At 49.7% G+C, this 17,665-nt stretch overlaps 1 protein-coding gene across 1 annotated transcript in view; it reads right to left on the bottom strand.

Annotated features, from left to right (window-relative positions):
* Positions 1–9,544: 9,544 nt before the first annotated feature.
* LOC141161436 (transmembrane protease serine 9-like) overlaps positions 9,545–17,665 on the bottom strand; it is an 83,337-nt gene continuing 75,216 nt past the window's right edge. The window contains exon 11 of the mRNA XM_073646245.1: positions 9,545–9,814. Coding sequence (XP_073502346.1) covers positions 9,545–9,814 — 270 coding nt within the window. The remainder of the gene's footprint in view (positions 9,815–17,665) is intronic.

Below are 17,665 nucleotides of genomic sequence, written 5' to 3' on the forward strand. Positions count from 1 at the left end.
TCTCAGCAGCCGACACATCCTTTTTCTTTCCCATTTTGGCAGAAAATGTAGGCTGCTTAATAATGTGAGACAGCCTTCTTAAGTAGTCTTGCCTTTCATTGGACACACCTGCCAAACTAATTAGCACAGGTGTCTGCAATTGCTTACAGTGATATAAAGAGCCCTGACACACATCACCATCAATGAGTTTAACTGACAAACAAACAAATTCTTCCCTTATCACTCCTAAACACTTTTTGCATAATAATTTGGAACACAGTGTACATGTGCTTTTCCACAAAACACCAGTGGTTCACGTAGTGAATCTTACAGTTCTAACTTGCCAACCGTGGTCTGTATGGAGTTGTTCAATAAAGGGCCCAAAATTAAGATAACATAGACGGGAGAGATCTCTATGAATAGGAATTCCTAAGTATTTGATACCCTGTGAGGGCCAGGCAAAGGGAAAGTTGGACTGGATGGAATCCTATATGGATTCGGGGAGGGAGACATCGAGGGCCTCAGACTTCGCTGCATTGATTTTAAAATTTGACCATGTAACAAAGTGATCTATTTCAGCCATAACAGCATGGATGGATATATGTGATTGAGTGATATATACTAGGACATCATCAGCAAATAGAGAGCACTTGTACTCGGTGCCTCCCACCTCAATCCACCTAATATTGGGGTTATAGCGAATTGATGAGAGCAGGTGCTCCGTCACTGGGATGTATAAGAGAGGGGACAGAGGACATCCCTGCCTTGTCCCATTGGTGATTGTGAAAGGTGATGAAAATGTTCTGACGCACCCCCTGGGCCTTGGGACACCCGGAGCCGGACCCTTTTTGGTGGATGCTGGTGGTTGTAGTCTTCGTGGCGGCGACCCGGTTCCGTGGCTCAGGGTGGTCAAACCAGTGGCGGAACTATTTATGTGGTTTTGATGCTTAAATGTCCGACTACGCCACCCGTGGATTGCAGTCAGAGTGAACCGCCGCTCCAGGGCAGACCGCTGAGGCTGGTGTTGTGGGTGCAGCAGAGCGTAGCATAACTCCCCACGGGAGGAGTATAGCCTCAGGGCAGTGTATGCAGAGGATGGGGGTGATGGTGCAGGGCAGCAGCAGTAACGACACGGAGTCAGTGATGCAGTCCAGGGCCTTTACTCACAGTTCTTATTATCCAGACCACGTCTGCAGGTAACGGCTGCCCACGTCGTACTGTGCTCACCAGGTGAGGGGCTCAGACAACTACCAGATAACTTTGGAGCGCTTCACAGGACCCCCTTTGTGTGTCCTTTGTCTGGCCTTTCTTACCAACACTTCTGTCCGGCTGCCTCGGGCCTCCTCTTGGTAAACTTGGCGCCAGTTTCCCTGACCCTATGTGGTGCCTTCCTAGCGGGTGGAGCAAGGGGCTGCGCCACATAAAATGTCAGAGCCTCCGGTTTCTAGCTGAGGGTCGTTTCCTGCCTCCACTAGTTCGGGGACCGGTCTCCCCCTTTGGCCTGACCCCTCCACGCAGGTGGATTCGGGCGTGCGGTGGCGACTCGCCCGTCCGCACCCCTGGGATCCCTTCATTCCTCGTTCCTGGAGCCTTCTCCGCTCCTCTTCCTTCCTTCTCCCTCTTCCAGGCCTGGGCCTCTGTTACTAGGCCCGCCTCCGGAGCAGAGCTCATGCAGAGCCCCTGCTCCCTGCCACTTCTGCTCAGACTTCTCTGCACTGAACTAAGATGGTGCCCACCTTTTATACTCCCTTCTCAATGCACCCAGGAACTGCTTCCTCCCTGCTCCTGCACTACAGGGTTCCCCTTCCTCAGTGTTCCCTCCCCCCACTCCAGCCAGGGACAGGGACTGTTGTGCCCATCTCAGAGGCATATTGGTCGCCCTGCTCCACGGCAATGTGGTGTAATGCATGCAGGTGTCGGGTCCTGATCCACACTCCATCCTTACCTGAGAGTGAGATATCACACCTCTGGGTGAGGTGCAATACCTCTGTAGCAACCGAGCCCTCAGGGTGCTACAGTTCCATTTATCTTCAACCTAGGTGACGTATTGTGATACAGGGCCGTGATTTTGGCTATAAAAGGGTCCCCTAGACCCCTACCCCAAGCTTTTTAAGAGAATCATATATGGCGTGCCAGGAGACTCTATGGAATGCTTTCTCAGCATCCAACGAGAGTATTTAATTACAAATTTTTAACTGCATCTAGCCCAGGAAATACTTTGTGCCTAGTAGCAGTGTCTGCTAGTCAGCGGATTATCCCGGCTGTTAAGCAAGCTACACCACCTGTAGTTTAGACACTTAATTTTTTCAAAGGAAATGCTTCGGGACCACGGGATACTCAGTGAAGAGCATCAGGAGGCACCCCAAGGCATAGGGGCTGGGACTGGCAGTAGGATGCCTTGCGGTGGACAGCCGAGCTCGATCCTTATAAAAGCTTTTTAACTGCAGCAGCTTTAGTGGACGCTACTGGAGCTGGAATTACCGCGGCTGCTGGCATGAGACTTGCCCTCCAATAGATCCTTGTAAATGGATTTAAAGTGTATTCATTCAAATTAGAGAGACAATTTAAATTAAAAAGCTTAGAGCTGCCTCCACCACAGGGGGGCTCGCTCGACCCACCAGCGGACAGGCACCATTATTGGGAGAGGGGGGCTGGCCGTCAGGGTTCACCGCGGCTCTGGCACAAACCCGGCGACACGGAGGTGGCACGGACAGGAGCGGACTGAACGTGTCGGCTTCTCACTTTTTGGATTTTAGAAGGGCATGACATGCCTATATCTGTGTCTCCCCCTCCTTTTACTCCTCCACCTCTTTTCTTTTCGCATGACTATATGTACTTGTCACTTTTCCATGTGTTAGTTGTGTCTTCTGAGCAGTTTGTCAGCTTTTGGACACCTTTGAAGGTGTTTTCTATGTGTTTCTATGTGTTTTTGTTTGCCTGCCATTGGTTTTAACGGTGTTCGAAGGTGTTCGACGAACAGTTCGACGAACAGTTCGGCGAACACACGGGTGTTCGACGAACCGAACTCGAACACTACGGTGGAGTTAGATACAGAGGCAGGGAAACAGAACAAGCAGAACCAGATACACACAAGGTACTTGCAATGAAGTAGCGAGTGGACACAAAACTCACAAACAGAAGTACAGAGACAACGAGTTGGAGTTAGGTGCAGGTACATATACTGCAGGAAAAGGGAAAGGTACAGACATAGAGACAAACAGGTAACGAACTAGGACACTGTTCAGACAGAATCAGAACCAGGAACAAGATACAGGAACGAGCCTGGGAACTCAGCCCCCAGGGTGGCGGAAACTGACTAAAGTCACAAGTACAGGTAACAGGCCTGGGCATACAGCCCCCAGGGTGGCATAAACAAACTAGATACAGGACAGGACCTGGCAATTCAGTTGCAAAGACAAACTAAGTGAAGGGGTTGCTCAGGTCCCTCCTACTGGGTGGACGGGGTTTAAGTATCCAGTGACTCACAGCAATAGGCTGGGGATGCATTAGGACTGTGCACACAGTAGCTATAAGAAACAAGCAGAAAGCCGCGCCGACGCCCTAAGCAATCAGACAAGAGACATGGACACAGCAGAAACAGAAACAAAGAGTGCAGCATGGACTGACAGGTAAGATCGAGGTCTTGCATGGTGGAAGGTGGTGCACCATGCAAGCATGCCGCAAGAAATGTTACAGTACCCCCCGCCTTTACGCCCCCTCTTCCTCCAGCCAGCAAGGATTTTATGCAAAGAATTTGGAGGCCGATCCTTCTCCTCAAGAAGATTTCCTCTTCTGTCCACTAGAGGGAACAAAGCTGGTCTCATCATCTTGGTAACTAGAATGTTTCCTTCCATTGTGCCATCCTCAGCAACAGATGAAGTGGGCAAGGTACCAGGAACAGGACACAGGAAAGTCTCTCTCCACTTATTAATAGCGGGTAGCACCCCAAAGGGTTCAAGGGACAACTGAAAATCCTCCAATGAGTTGGAGGGGTGCAAAGACTCGGGGGAAACCACCGCCTTGACGTGCACTTTGCCAAGCTTACTGGATGAAGTGGGCGAAGTACCAGGTATAGAGTGCAGAAAAGTCTCTCTCCAATTGTTATCATCGGGAAGTACCCCAAAGGATTCACGGGACAACTGGAGGTCCTCCACCAGGTTGGAGGGATGCAGAGACTCGGGGTTAACCACCGCTTTGACGTACACTTTGTCAAGCTTATTGGATAAAGTAGGCGAAGTACCAGGTACAGGTTGCAGAAAAGTCTCTCTCCATTTGTTATCAGGTAGCACCCCGGGGGCTTCAGGAAACAACTGGAAGTCCTCCGCCTGGTTGGAGGGGTGCAGAGACTTGGGGGTAAACACCGCCTTGATGTACACTTTGCCAAGCTTACTGAATGAAGTGGGTGAAGTACCAGGTACAGAGTGCAGAAAAGTCTCTCTCCATTTGTTATCAGATAGCACCCCAGAAGATTCAGGAGGCAACTGGAGGTCCTCCGCCTGGTTGGAGGGGCGCAGAGACTTGGAGGTAGCCACTGCCTTGATGGACTTATTGCCAGATTTGTTAGAGATGGAGGATCCTTGATTAGGAACCAACTTCAGTCTGGTTTCTGAGATGACACGTCTGCGAGGCGGGGTGGTGCCTAAAGCCAGATCATTGGTACAATCGTCGAGACTGTGAGGGGAAAATGCCTCCGCTTCCCTTCCTTCGGAGACTTCAGAGCACAGCGAGTCAGCGACTAGCAGATCTGGTGAAGAAGAAGAAGAAACTGCTGACTGTCCTGAAGATATAGGGACTGGACACCTCTTGCACATCAGCAGTCCCCCAGGAAACACCATACAGGATCTCCAGACCTGAGCGGGCACTAGATCTCTCGGCTCTGGACGACTTGTGGGTAAACCAGTCAACACCTGGAACGTGAACTTCTTCATGTGTAATGCTCCAATCTGGAGCTTAATTTGTACAGACTTATTTTGACTGTTTCAGAGTAGGGCTCGTCCTTCTGCTGACAATGCCCAAACCGGCTTCTGGAGTTGTCGGACGGGAATCAGACACCGACTCTTAAAGGCTTTAAGCCCGAAACTTCCGGTTAATCCGATGCCTTCACTTGCCACGGAGACAGTCATGGTCTTCTGTGGAGAAGAAACACTAACGCCAAGGGCAGCCTCTCCTACAGGCTTAATGTCTTTGGGTTCTTCAACCTTCGCTGGACCAAGACCGTCAGGTGGTCCCAAACAACCGCAGCGGGACTGCAATCCGATTTTGTGATGGAATCCTGGCCTCTGCTTTGCCTGACGAACATAGTCATCCTTCATGGATTCTGTGCGGAGAGCTGCCTCTACCGGCTGGGGAACAGGAGGTCTTTGGGAGGACAGAACCTGGCGTGACGGTTTACCTCTACGCCTTGCACGTCTGGACTGCCTCTTGAGGTTGGGAAGGAAAGTATTCTGTGGAGCATTGTCATCCTGTGTGGATTCTGTGTGGGCAGCATTCTCTTCAGGCTGGAAAACTGGTAGGCTACCTGCACACATTACCCATCTGGGCTGCTCCGGGATACTGGGAAGGGAAGCTTTAGCAGAAGCCTCAGGGTTAGGGTCATCGAAGACCATTAGAAAGGCCACCAGGAAGGCCTGAAGGTCAGAGACGATAGGATCCCATGCTTCCCATAGGGGGGTGATCCATTTCAAGGCATCACCCGCTAGGTAGGACATCATGAATGCTACTTTAACCCGATCAGTAGGAAAATAGTGAGCATAGAATTTGAAATGCAGCATGCATTGCTCCACAAATGCACGGGTTCGTTTTGGATCCCCATAGTACCGTGGTGGATCCGCAGGAACGAGTGCTGATAGATCCATTTGGGCGGCTGCGTAAATCGCCTGTGCAACAGCTTGAGAAAAAAAATTTTCTTGGTGCACGTATTCGCCAGACAAGGATTCAAAATGTCTCTGAGAGCGAAGGGCCGTGGGGCTCAACGGGAACCATGGCCTGAGCAAACTGTTGCGCTCGCACCCGGACTGACTGGCGTGAGCGTGATTAGTGATCCCACTGTACCATGAACCGAGGAGTGTCTGGAGGGGCGTAACTAAGTATCAACCCGATTCGACAAGGTCACACGGTGGCTCAGTCCACTCCATGAACCAGAGAGGAACTGAGCAGAGGGACCAGGTGCTACTCCAGGTCAGACCCCTGTCACAGCTGTTGACCCACACTGGGAAATGCAGGAACAGGCAGGTTGAAATGGCATGTAGACAGGTGGGTACTGGCAAACACGGCTGGTATGCAGACAGGTGAATATTGACAGGCACAGCTGGTATACAGACAGGTGGGCACTGGCAGGCACGGCTGGCGTGCAGGCAGGTGGGCACAGGCAGGCACGGCTGACATGCAGAGAGGCGGGTACTGGCAGGTAGAAACGCAGGCAGGATAGGGAGCAGTACAGACTGGGATACAAGAACGGAGCCGCAGGTGCGGTAGGCAAGCAGAGTGAAGCAAAACCCGCAGATGCGATGAACAAGCAAAGCAGAGCAAAACCGCAGATGCGGTGAACAAGCAAAGCAGAGGAAAACCCGCAGATGCGGTAGACAAGCAAAGCAGAGCAAAACCCGCAGATGCGGTGAACAAGCAAAGCAGAGCAAAACCCGCAGATGCGGTGAGCAAGCAAAGAAGAGCAAAACCGCAGGTGCGGTGAGTAAGCAGAGCAAAGAAAAACCTGCAATGCGGTAGACTGGACAGGGCTCTGTTCACATGGAACAGACTGGAGAACACAAGAAGATAGCTGAAACACAGGAGTTAGATACAGAGGCAGGGAAACAGAACAAGCAGAACCAGATACACACAAGGTACTTGCAATGAAGTAGCAAGTGGACACAAAACTCACAAACAGAAGTACAGAGACAACGAGTTGGAGTTAGGTGCAGGTACAGATACTGCAGAAAAAGGGAAAGGTACAGACATAGAGACAAACAGGTAATGGACTAGGACACTGTTCAGAGAGGATCAGAACCAGGAACAAGATACAAGAACGAGCCTGGGAACTCAGCCCCCAGGGTGGCGGAAACTGAATAAAGTCACAAGTACAGGTAACAGGCCTGGGTATACAGCCCCCAGGGTGGCAGAAACAGACTAGATACAGGACAGGACCTGGCAATTCAGTTGCAAAGACAAACTGTGTGAAGGTGTTGCTCAGGCCCCTCCTACTGGGTGGAGGGGGTTTAAGTATCCAGTGACTCACAGCAATAGGCTGGGGATGCGTTAGGACTGTGCACACAGTAGCTATAAGAAACAAGCAGAAAGCCGCGTCGACGCCCTAAGCAATCAGACAAGAGACATGGACACAGCAGGAACTGAAACAAAGAGTGCAGCATGGAAGATCGCGGTCTTGCATGGTGGGAAGTAGTGCACAATGTAAGCACACCGCCAGAACTGTTACAAAAGGGACCGTCTTCTTCAAGAGTTTCTGCTGTGATCTGCAACAAGTACTAAGGAAAGAAGGGGAAAGCTGTCCCTACAGTAAGACTAAGCTGAATCCTACGATGTAGCGGGCTGCCTGTTCCTTGCGAACAGACTCGCCTTAGTCCTCGGCTAATCTGAACGAAGACCTATAGAATAAAGCGAAGGGGTCCCTAAAAGAACTAAGGACTGGAACAAAAAGGTACTAGAGGTCCCAGAAGGACCAAGTGAACTGACAGAGATAGGCACCGAAGCACCAGGCTAGCAAAACAGTCAAACAACACTGAAGTCCAGCAAAGCCAAAAGGGCGGAGCTGGAATATAAAGGCAGATGGTCACGTGACCGCAAAACACAAGATGAAAAAACAAACAGGAGGGTTCTAACAGTTCGTTCTTCAAGGCAATCGGCAACAATAAGCCGGTGGCAGGAGAGCGTTCATGGAAGAGGATACCCCCAAGAGTAGATAGTAATGGGGACACTAACGCACGGACCGTAGAGGAGCCGATCACACGGCAGCGTTCTACCGGGACCGGTCCTTCAACCAATCACCGAGCCGATCACTAGAGCAACCAGATGGTGTGATTGACACATAAATACGCTTGTAACAATGTAGACATGAAATACGATGAATAAACGTGAACAGACATACAATGTGACAAATAATGAAGTGATTTCTGATCAGAAGGCTGAATCCGTGACTGATAAACCTGAGGGAGAAGAAAAGATGATTTTTTTTTTTATTTGATTTTTTTTAAAGTGTGCACTAAAACAATGGCAAAAAGACAATTACAACGAACAGATAGAAGTGATACATTTTATTTAATAAACATCACAAAACAGTATAATTAAAAAAATCCCCAAAATACGTTTGTGATCAAGTAATAATCGTAATAATAGGCGGCACCGAATCAATAAAACTCATCAATCATCCACAAAACAGTCACACACGGTGCCCAAATAATGCCACCATGGAGATCAGGGCAGGTGTCCATCCAACACCCAAAGTCTACCTTCAGATTAAATAAAAAATATTTGCCGTTAGTTCATATGAAGTACAAATATAAGGTCCACAATCTCTACAAAGTGCTGAACGGGGCCCAAATTACCATTATCCAGGCTTAAGAAATAATTACACAGAAAAAGTAATAAAGTCCCATTTACAGGGACTGTGCACTTGTAAACGTTGTGTCCGTGGCTTCGCCTGTACTCGGCACTGTATATTGTACAGAGAATAGTTTTGTGGCTGCCTAATTTTCTTAATCCAGAGATTTATGTCTATGGCCGCTCTACGGATCTGTGCACCCATTTCCCTGAATTTTTCCAGGGAATTAGATTTGCAGCAAATTAAAAATAGTCCTGAGCTTCCAACTGCCCCAAAAAGACGAGTGTAAAACTCTGAGGTCTCCTAGGACTGTATCCAAAAACTCTGAAAACTCCTAGGACTGTATCTAACCCACAAACACATCCTAATGTCAAAGTGATTTCATCATATACAGTACAGACCAAAAGTTTGGACACACCTTCTCATTTAAAGATTTTTCTGTATTTTCATGACTATGAAAATTGTACATTCACACTGAAGGCATCAAAACTATGAATTACCACATGTGGAATTATATACGTAACAAAAAAGTGTCTCGGTCTACGAGAAAAGTCAGCATCCGCAGGTTCCTAATATGGCAGCGTGAATCCACCACTGTGCAGGCACCGGAGGGGATCTGCGTAGCTGCAGATATGGGGCTCTGCTACTTTTTTCTGCACCTGTACACAGCACCATCTTGGGACTCTGTGGTCGTCTTGTATTTGCATTTACATTGAACGATAGTAGACTCAGCCATCTTGAAAATCTATGAAAGCTTTGTACCAGCACCTGCACAGTAGGGGGTTCAGCTACAGCCATCTTGGGAATTATGGACCAGTGGGCATTGGGGGCTTGACTATGCAGACTGTGTTGAGCTGTGAAGCATTCTTGAGTTCCTCATGCCATTACGTGTCAGTATGGGGACAAGTTTCATTGCCTTTTAAAATAACACAAGAAAATTGTGACAAAAACACAAAGTTTATGATTAAGGACAAATGTGGCTCCATTGCGAATGGACATATTCAGACCTAATGCCTACGGCAGCACCGCCTGGAAATGCAACCCTATGTGCAGCAATAGACTGAGCGCCAATAGAGACACTGATGCAGAAAACATGGAGGATGGGGACTTGAAAGACACAGAAGACGGGGACGTAAGGCGAGAGTTGATCCAGTTGTAGTAATCCGGGACATAGGTGTAGACTCCGGGCCGTTCAGACAAGGCACATCCATCTCCCCAATTTACAATGCCAGCTTGATACCAAACCCCATCGATTTTACAGACCAGGGGTCCCCCAGAGTCACCCTGAATAATAAAGAGAGTTTGATAAATGCCACAAATTGAAAAATACTAAATAACAGACATCAGAAATTTTTGAAAATTTGAATTGGCCAGTTACAACAAAATTTTTGTAAAAAATTTGTTTTGTGGCAAATCGATTTGTAAGTCTTCCATTTTCCAAAAAAAGATCAATATAACGCTCTGAGGTCTCCTAGGACTGTATACAACCCATTCAAACTCTTTAATACAAACACAGCTGTAGTAATGACAAAGTGAGATCATCATATATGGCTATGGGTGACTGTTGTGCTGTCACAAACAGCCCGTACAGATTCTATGCTGTTTCATGGCTTTATGTCCCATCCATATGGTTACGTTGTATCATCCTCTCAGCATGCAGATGTACAACAAAGTGGCTGCTTCATTCCCTGCCTTTGATTTTATACAGGCTGTAATAGTTTCTCATGATTGGCTGTGCTGTACCACGTAATATGATACATGCAAGGCATTATGCGGGAGTCATGGGAGCCTTCTGTGGCTGATGCAAACTCAAATCAATTTCCAAAATGTGGTGATCAGAAACATGAAGAGACAAAGGTAAGCAGGGGCAGATACACGAGGAGACAGAGGTAAGAGGGAGCTGATACACGAGGAGACAGAGGTAAATGGAGCAGATATAAAAGGAGGCAGAAGTAAGTGGGGGCAATACATGAGGAGACAGAGGTAAGTGGGGGAGATACACGAGAAGACAGAGGTAAGAGGAAGCAGATACAAGAGGAGACAGAGGTAAGAGGGAGCAGATACATGAGGAGACAGAGGTAAGAGGAAGCAGATACAAGAGGAGACAGAGGTAAGAGGAGCAGATACATGAGGACACAGAGGTAAGAGGGTAAGATACATGAGGAGACAGAGATAAGAGGGAGCAGATACATGAGGAGACAGAGGTAAGAGGGAGCAGATACATGAGGAGACAGAGATAAGAGGGAGCAGATACATGAGGAGACAGAGGTAAGAGGGAGCAGATACATGAGGAGACAGAGATAAGAGGGAGCAGATACATGAGGAGACAGAGGTAAGTGGGGGAGATACATGAGGAGACAGAGGTAAGAGGGAGCAGATACATGAGGAGACAGAGGTAAGAGGGAGCAGATACATGAGGAGACAGAGATAAGAGGGAGCAGATACATGAGGAGACAAAGGTAAGTGGGGGAGATACATGAGGAGACAGAGGTAAGAGGGAGCAGATACATGAGGAGACAGAGGTAAGCGGGAGCAGATACACGAGGAGACAGAGGTATGTGGGGGAGATACATGAGGAGACAGAGGTAAGTGGAGGCAGATACATGAGGAGACAGAGGTAAATGGAGCAGATATAAAAGGAGGCAGAAGTAAGCGGGGGCAGATACATGAGGAGACAGAGGTAAGTGGGGGCAGATACACGAGAAGACAGAGGTAAGAGGAAGCAGATACATGAGGAGACAGAGGTAAGAGGGAGCAGATCTATGAGGTGACAGAGGTAAGTGAAGCAGATACATGAGGAGACAGAGGTAAGAGGAGCAGATACACGAGGAGACAGAGGTAAGTGGGGGCAGATACATGAGGAGACAGAGGTAAGAGGAAGCAGATACATGAGGAGACAGAGGTAAGCGGGAGCAGATCTATGAGGTGACAGAGGTAAGTGAAGCAGATACATGAGGAGACAGAGGTAAGAGGAGCAGATACACGAGGAGACAGAGGTAAGTGGGGGCAGATACACGAGGAGACAGAGGTAAGAGGGAGCAGATACACGAGAAGACAGAGGTAAGAGGGAGCAGATACACGAGGAGACAGAGGTAAGATGGAGCAGATACACGAGGAGACAGAGGTAAGAGGGAGCAGATACAAGAGGAGACAGAGGTAAGAGGGAGCAGATACACGAGGAGACAGATATAAGAGGGAGCAGATACATGAGGAGACAAAGGTAAGCGGGGGCAGATACAAGAGGACACAGAGGTAAATGGGGGCAGATATGTGGCACCCCTGCGGGTTCAGTCGCCACAGAGGTACTGCATCTCACCCAGAGGTGTGGTATCTCACTCTCAGGTAAGGAAGGAGTACAGCCCGGAACCCTAACACCTGCATCCAACACTACACTACTCCAGACCAGCAGGAGGGGCAAGATGCGTCGCTTCCCTGCTGAGCCCTGTCCCTGGCTGGAGTGGGGGGAACCAAAGTAGGGGGAGCCATGTAGTGGGTGTGGGTGGAGGAAGTAAATCAGAGGAGCACTTGTTAGGAATAGAATAAAGAGGGAAGCCATCTTGGGTGTGAGAGTTCAGTCAGAGGAGGACAGTGAGAGGAGCAGGAGCTCTGTAGGAGCTCTGCTCAGGAGGAGGACCTAGTCAGAGAGGCTCAAGACTGAAGGGAGAGAGAGGAGCAGGAGAAAGGCTCCAGGAACGTGGAAGGGACCCCAGGGGTACGAGTAGTGCTGGAGGCCATCCGTACACCCGAATCTGCCAGGCGGTGGAGGGATCAGGTCGCACAGAGGGGACCGGTCCCTAAACTAGCAGAGTTCTTTAAGCCTCAACTAGGAAACCGGAAGCTGCAGTATTTCAGGTACTGCAGCCACAAGCAACATCTATCTCACCAAGAAGGTGGCCATAGAGGACCAGGGGACAGAGAAGACGTCGCCCGACATGGTCCGCAGTCACAAGATTGGGACACTAGGTGTGAGGTGTAGGGAGACGGCCAGAAAGAACACACAGAAGGGGGTCCCGTTATGTACTCTGGAGGTACCTGAGGGTTGGCTGAGCCCCTGCACGGTGAATGCAGCACGACGTGGGAAGTTATGATCTGCAGTTGTAACCAGGAGCAAAGTAAGAACTGTGAGCAAATCCGGAAGACTGCACCCCACTGTCTCTGTCAATTATTACTGCTGTGCCATCCCCTGCACTACACGGCACCACGAGTGCTACCTCAATAACAGCAACATCTACACTGCCCTGGAGCTTAGCTCTGCCTGTTGAGAGCTGAACCAACTCTACTGCATTCACACCAGCTCCAGAGGATCTGCTCCGCAGCGGCAGCTCCATATAGCCGCATACCACAGGTGGCGTCACGAACTGTATATAAGAACTTTAATTCCACTTTAAATATCCCCTTTTTACTGACCGCCCTGGGTCACGGACCGGGTCACGGACCGGGTCACCGCCACTGTGACATCTCCCTTAGCAACGACCGGCCCGGCATCGAGTACCAGGGGGCGCGTCAGATACATGAGGAGACAGAGGTAAGGGGGGGGGGGATTGAAGATAAAAGAACATATTCGGAAAAAATATTTTTTTTATTTCAAATTCTGCACGAATGTTGCTCATTCGGATTCATGATCGGACACCTAAGTGTCGTTACTGAAAATCGTCCAAATTTGGCAAAAGTCCGGTAAATGATCACGTTTCCATTACTGTATTGTAATTGTAGGGTAGTGATGCTGTATGATGAGCTGGGAGGGGAACATGTTTAATGAGGGCAGGGGTGGGGAGAGGAAAGAGTAACGGTGTGCTGGTAATCTTAATTTTTTTTTCTCTTAACTTAATGTGTGGATTCCTGCAGCTAATCAGGGCGTAGGAACCATCCACAACGTCCAGACACAAGGGCTTCTGTCATTGGTTGCTGAAGTCACATGTCTCTCTCCATATAAAGAGCGGACATGTTGTGTTAGCACCATATTGTTAGTATAATAGATCAGAGGGGATTCTCCTGACGCTGCTCCTGGATACTGATAGATTGAGATAGTTAGCTAGGCGCTTGCTTCTAAGTCAGATAGTTTAGATAGATAGGATCCTGTGTGGATGGGAAATCGACTTTCCAGCAGATCAATCGTTTTTGCTAATAGTGAGGTCAGGACAGAGACAGCAGGGCACATTTCAGCATTTAACTCTGTTGTGCTGATATTGTGCTCCATGCACGAGTATACCTTGGAAACTCTATTTTTTTCTGTTACTACTGTGCTACATAAAGTAGGCCACATCTGAGCTTGTAATTGCATTGGGCTGAGATTCTGCAGTATCCAGGGCTCCACAGTATAACATCTAAATTTTTGTTGCTAATAGCGTGCTCCAGCCACACTATCTGAGCAAATAAATACTGATTGGTAATTTAGTGACAGGTGACTGACATGTCTGGGCATAGGTTTGTTAAACAGCTGATTAAAAAAGGGGAAGGTTACATCTAATATGAGTGGGAGGTTGTGGTGGAAGGGGGAATAGGCTTGGTGTTCATGGTGTACGTGGGGTAGGTGGTAATGTTAATGAAAGCACTAGTGAACCACCACCGTCATGTCCTATCCAAAGATCCAAAGACAACTGACAACTGTTACTGGATGGGCTACTCCACTCCATTCCTTTGGCAGCTGCACAGCGATACGCCTTGTTGCTAAGGGCCAGAAAGAGCAGTTGCTCCAGTGGATGGAAAATGCTGCTTCAAATGGCCTCTCCTCTTCTTCCTCCACCTCAACATCACACACAGTAGAATACACAGAGGTGGCATCCCAATTACCCTTGCTTCCCCCGCATCACAACTGCCCAACTACCCAACTGACTGTAGCGAACCACAGATGGACGAGTCTGTAGAACTGTTCACACATTCTATACCATGGGCATCAGAAGTGTACTCCAAAGATTCACAGAGTCAAGAAGAGGAGGAAAGCATCTGCACCGATGCCCAAAATTTTTTTCTGTTGGATCCAGGGCAGGACGGAGTAGGGTCCAAGCAGAATCCCGACCCTCATCACCAGACGTTAACCCCCGGGGGGAGGTGATCCTTATGACACTCAGATACCTGAGACACACACGGACTGTACTGTGCTGTCAGGGCAGGAAGAGGAGGAGAGTGACTCTCATGGCGAGGAATGGGAGAACAGAGAGGATGATGATATGGATGTAGATCCCACTTGGTGTGAACCCAGAGGCACGTAGCTGAGTAGCTCATCTGAGGAGATGGAGGAGGAGGAAGATGAAGAGGTTAGGTTGTGGTCTACCGCACAGACAAGGAGTGATGCAACCATGCCGAGCACTGCATCCTCAGCCTGAATTTTGGCGCCAGCAGCAGTCGCGGAGTCTGCAGCTCACAGGAGTGGCAAGGGTTGCCTAGCCTCGGCCTTTTTTGAGACCGCAAAGGATGACCCAACTCACGTTATCTGCCAACTTTGCAAAAAAAATGGCTCAGTAGAGGGAAAAAGTCCAATAATTTGACTACTACATGCATGAACCTTCACATGTGCAATCAACATGCGTTACTCTGGCAATCTCACTGCGATAAAATGAGGTCCTCAACAATCATGAGCCGCCCCATCAATCGCATCTGCTGCTTCTTCTTCCTCTGTTACCATGTCAAGTATTGTCACGCAGGTCTCCGACCACAGAACCTCCGATTCTTTACCCTCTCCAGTCAGGCTGAGAGAGAGCCCGTCAGCTGTAACGGAAGTGGACATGCCTGCTGCTTTTGTTTCACCAAGCACACCACATGTTTCTCAATCCACCGTAACATCTGCGCCTGCACCTCACTCACGGTCCAGCAGTTTGTCCATTTCACCGTTTTCGACCCTCTCTCAGCACAGCAGCCAGCCCTCGGTCCCACAGTTGTGGTCACGTAAAAATTGTTTCATCCTACACATGACAAAGCTAAGAGTTTGAACTATCCTGCTTAGTGGATATAGACGGCTTCCAAAATGTAATGGCTGTCGCAGTCCTCTAGTACCAGGTGCCCAGTCGCCATTACTTCTCTAACAAAACTGTGCCTGCGCTACACCAGCATGTCGCAGACAACATCCTTGACTAAATATATGTCTGCCAGGCTGCATTTCACCACAGACACCTGGACGAGTAAGCATGCCCAGGGGTGTTACATCTCGCTGACTGGTCACTGGGTGACTCTGGTGGCTGTGGGGGCAGGCGGGGAAGGGTCTTCTCCACAAGTTTTGGAATCCCCAAGTCTTGCGGGACAAACCTCTGTGCAGAATGAATCCCCACCACCCCTGTACTGCGCAGTCAGGGCTCACTGCAATCAGGCAGTCTTAAAATTAATATGTCTTGGAGATCGCAGTCACACAGGTGAAGAGTTGTGGACAGCTATCCAGGATGAGTCTGAGAAATGGCTGTCTCCACTGAACTTGGAACCAGGGAAGGCCATGTGCGTTAACGGTGCATACCTGGTGGCCAATCTACGCTGGGGCAACCTCACAAACGTGCCTTGCATGGCTCACATCCTTAACCTGGTAGTACAGCAATTTCTCCGCCACTTTCCCGGCCTGGATGCGCTGCTGCAGAAAGCACGGTTGCTGTGTGTTCACTTCCGCCGTTTGCACCCCTCAGGTCATCGACTTGCATCGATACAGAGGTCTTTCTCCATACCAGTTAACCGGTTGACATGTGATGTGCCGACACGGTGGAATTCCATTCTGCACATGTGGCAGCGACTGTAGCAGCAGTGGCGAGCCCTGACGCAGTATCTCATGTCATACAGCCTGGGCCAATGCACTGCGAACGTGCTGCAAATCACGTTTGCTGAGTGGGTACAGATTAAAGACCTCTGCACCCTTCTGCACAGTTTTTAAATGGCTAATAAGATGGTTAGAACTGACAATGCCATTCTCAGCATCACTATTCCGGTCATCTACATGCTGGAGCACACTTTGAATAGTCTGCGGGAGGGTGTGGTGATCCCAGAGGAAGAGGAGGATGTGGAAGGGATAACAAAGTCTCTAAGTTCCAGACAGTCATCACAAAGACAGGTTCTAAGGCAGGGTGTACTACAGAAATCGAGGGGGGCTCGTGTTACCAGCCAAACTGTTAGTGAAGGTGCAGGAGCCGAGGAACAAATGGAGGAGGACGAGAAGGAAGAGGTGATGGGCAAGCAACAATCAGGAGATGTGTGATGCTCGCAAGCCCTGCCCTGGGAAGATGGGGTACTCGGAGCCGGGTCAGATGTTGAGAACGGGGATGCAGTCGTGGCCTGGACCCGTTCCGTGCCCAGGGCCGTCACATTGAAAATGATGTTAGGCCTTTCCGGGTTGAGTGGTAATTGTCGACTACGCCACCTGTGGTGTCTGGTGATGCGCCACCAGTGCCGCTACAGTCCGCTGAGGCCCGATGTCATGTCGTCTAAAGCTCTCGCTGCTCCCCACAGGCGGAGCCCGGCCTCAGGGCAGGCAAGACAGGATGAAGGGGGGTAGTAGTGCGGGAGTAGGGATGCGGTGTCGCACGGTATGGCGCGTAATGAACAGTCCGAAGGCCATAGGGATGAATTTCCAAGGCTTTACTCACAGTTCTCATAAGCAGCTCAAGGCTTCTCCCTGCTCCTCGCGGAGTCCTGCGGCCACCAGGGATGGGGGTCCGACTACCTCCGAGGAAGTCCAGTATGAGGTAGCATCCCTACACCAGAGTGTTCCTGCACTACAGACTTTACCCCTTCCCGTCGGTGCGTGTGTGGATAGGCCGGGTCTCCCTCTGAGCTCCTCTCAGGTGTATGGCTCGGGTGGCAATTCCTCTCCATCCCAAGCCCGGCGGGATCCTCAGGGCCTAACCGGGCTTTCCCGTCCTGGACATAGAGTACGAGGTCGGGGGCCGGTACCCCTCTTGCAGCCGGAATCCCTCTGAATAGATCAGGTAGGCGAGGACAGGTGGCGTACTCCGCTCCGTCTGCATCCTCCCCGGGACCCATTTGCTAGGGAGCCACACTCTATAGCTCCCGGGCCTTCTTGATCCTGGTCCTTGGCCGGGTTGAGACATTCCTTGTCTGCAACCTCCCTCTCGTCCCATAGACCGGGGTACGAGGGCTGCGTCCCATCCGGTGCAGGCCCACACAGGATCTGCGCTCCCGAAGGGAAGTCACATCACACACAGT

This window comes from Phyllobates terribilis, unplaced genomic scaffold (assembly GCF_046119375.1).
Source record: "Phyllobates terribilis strain yellow unplaced genomic scaffold, ASM4611937v1 Scaffold_9__5_contigs__length_417890890, whole genome shotgun sequence".
Classification (NCBI taxonomy): domain Eukaryota; kingdom Metazoa; phylum Chordata; class Amphibia; order Anura; family Dendrobatidae; genus Phyllobates; species Phyllobates terribilis.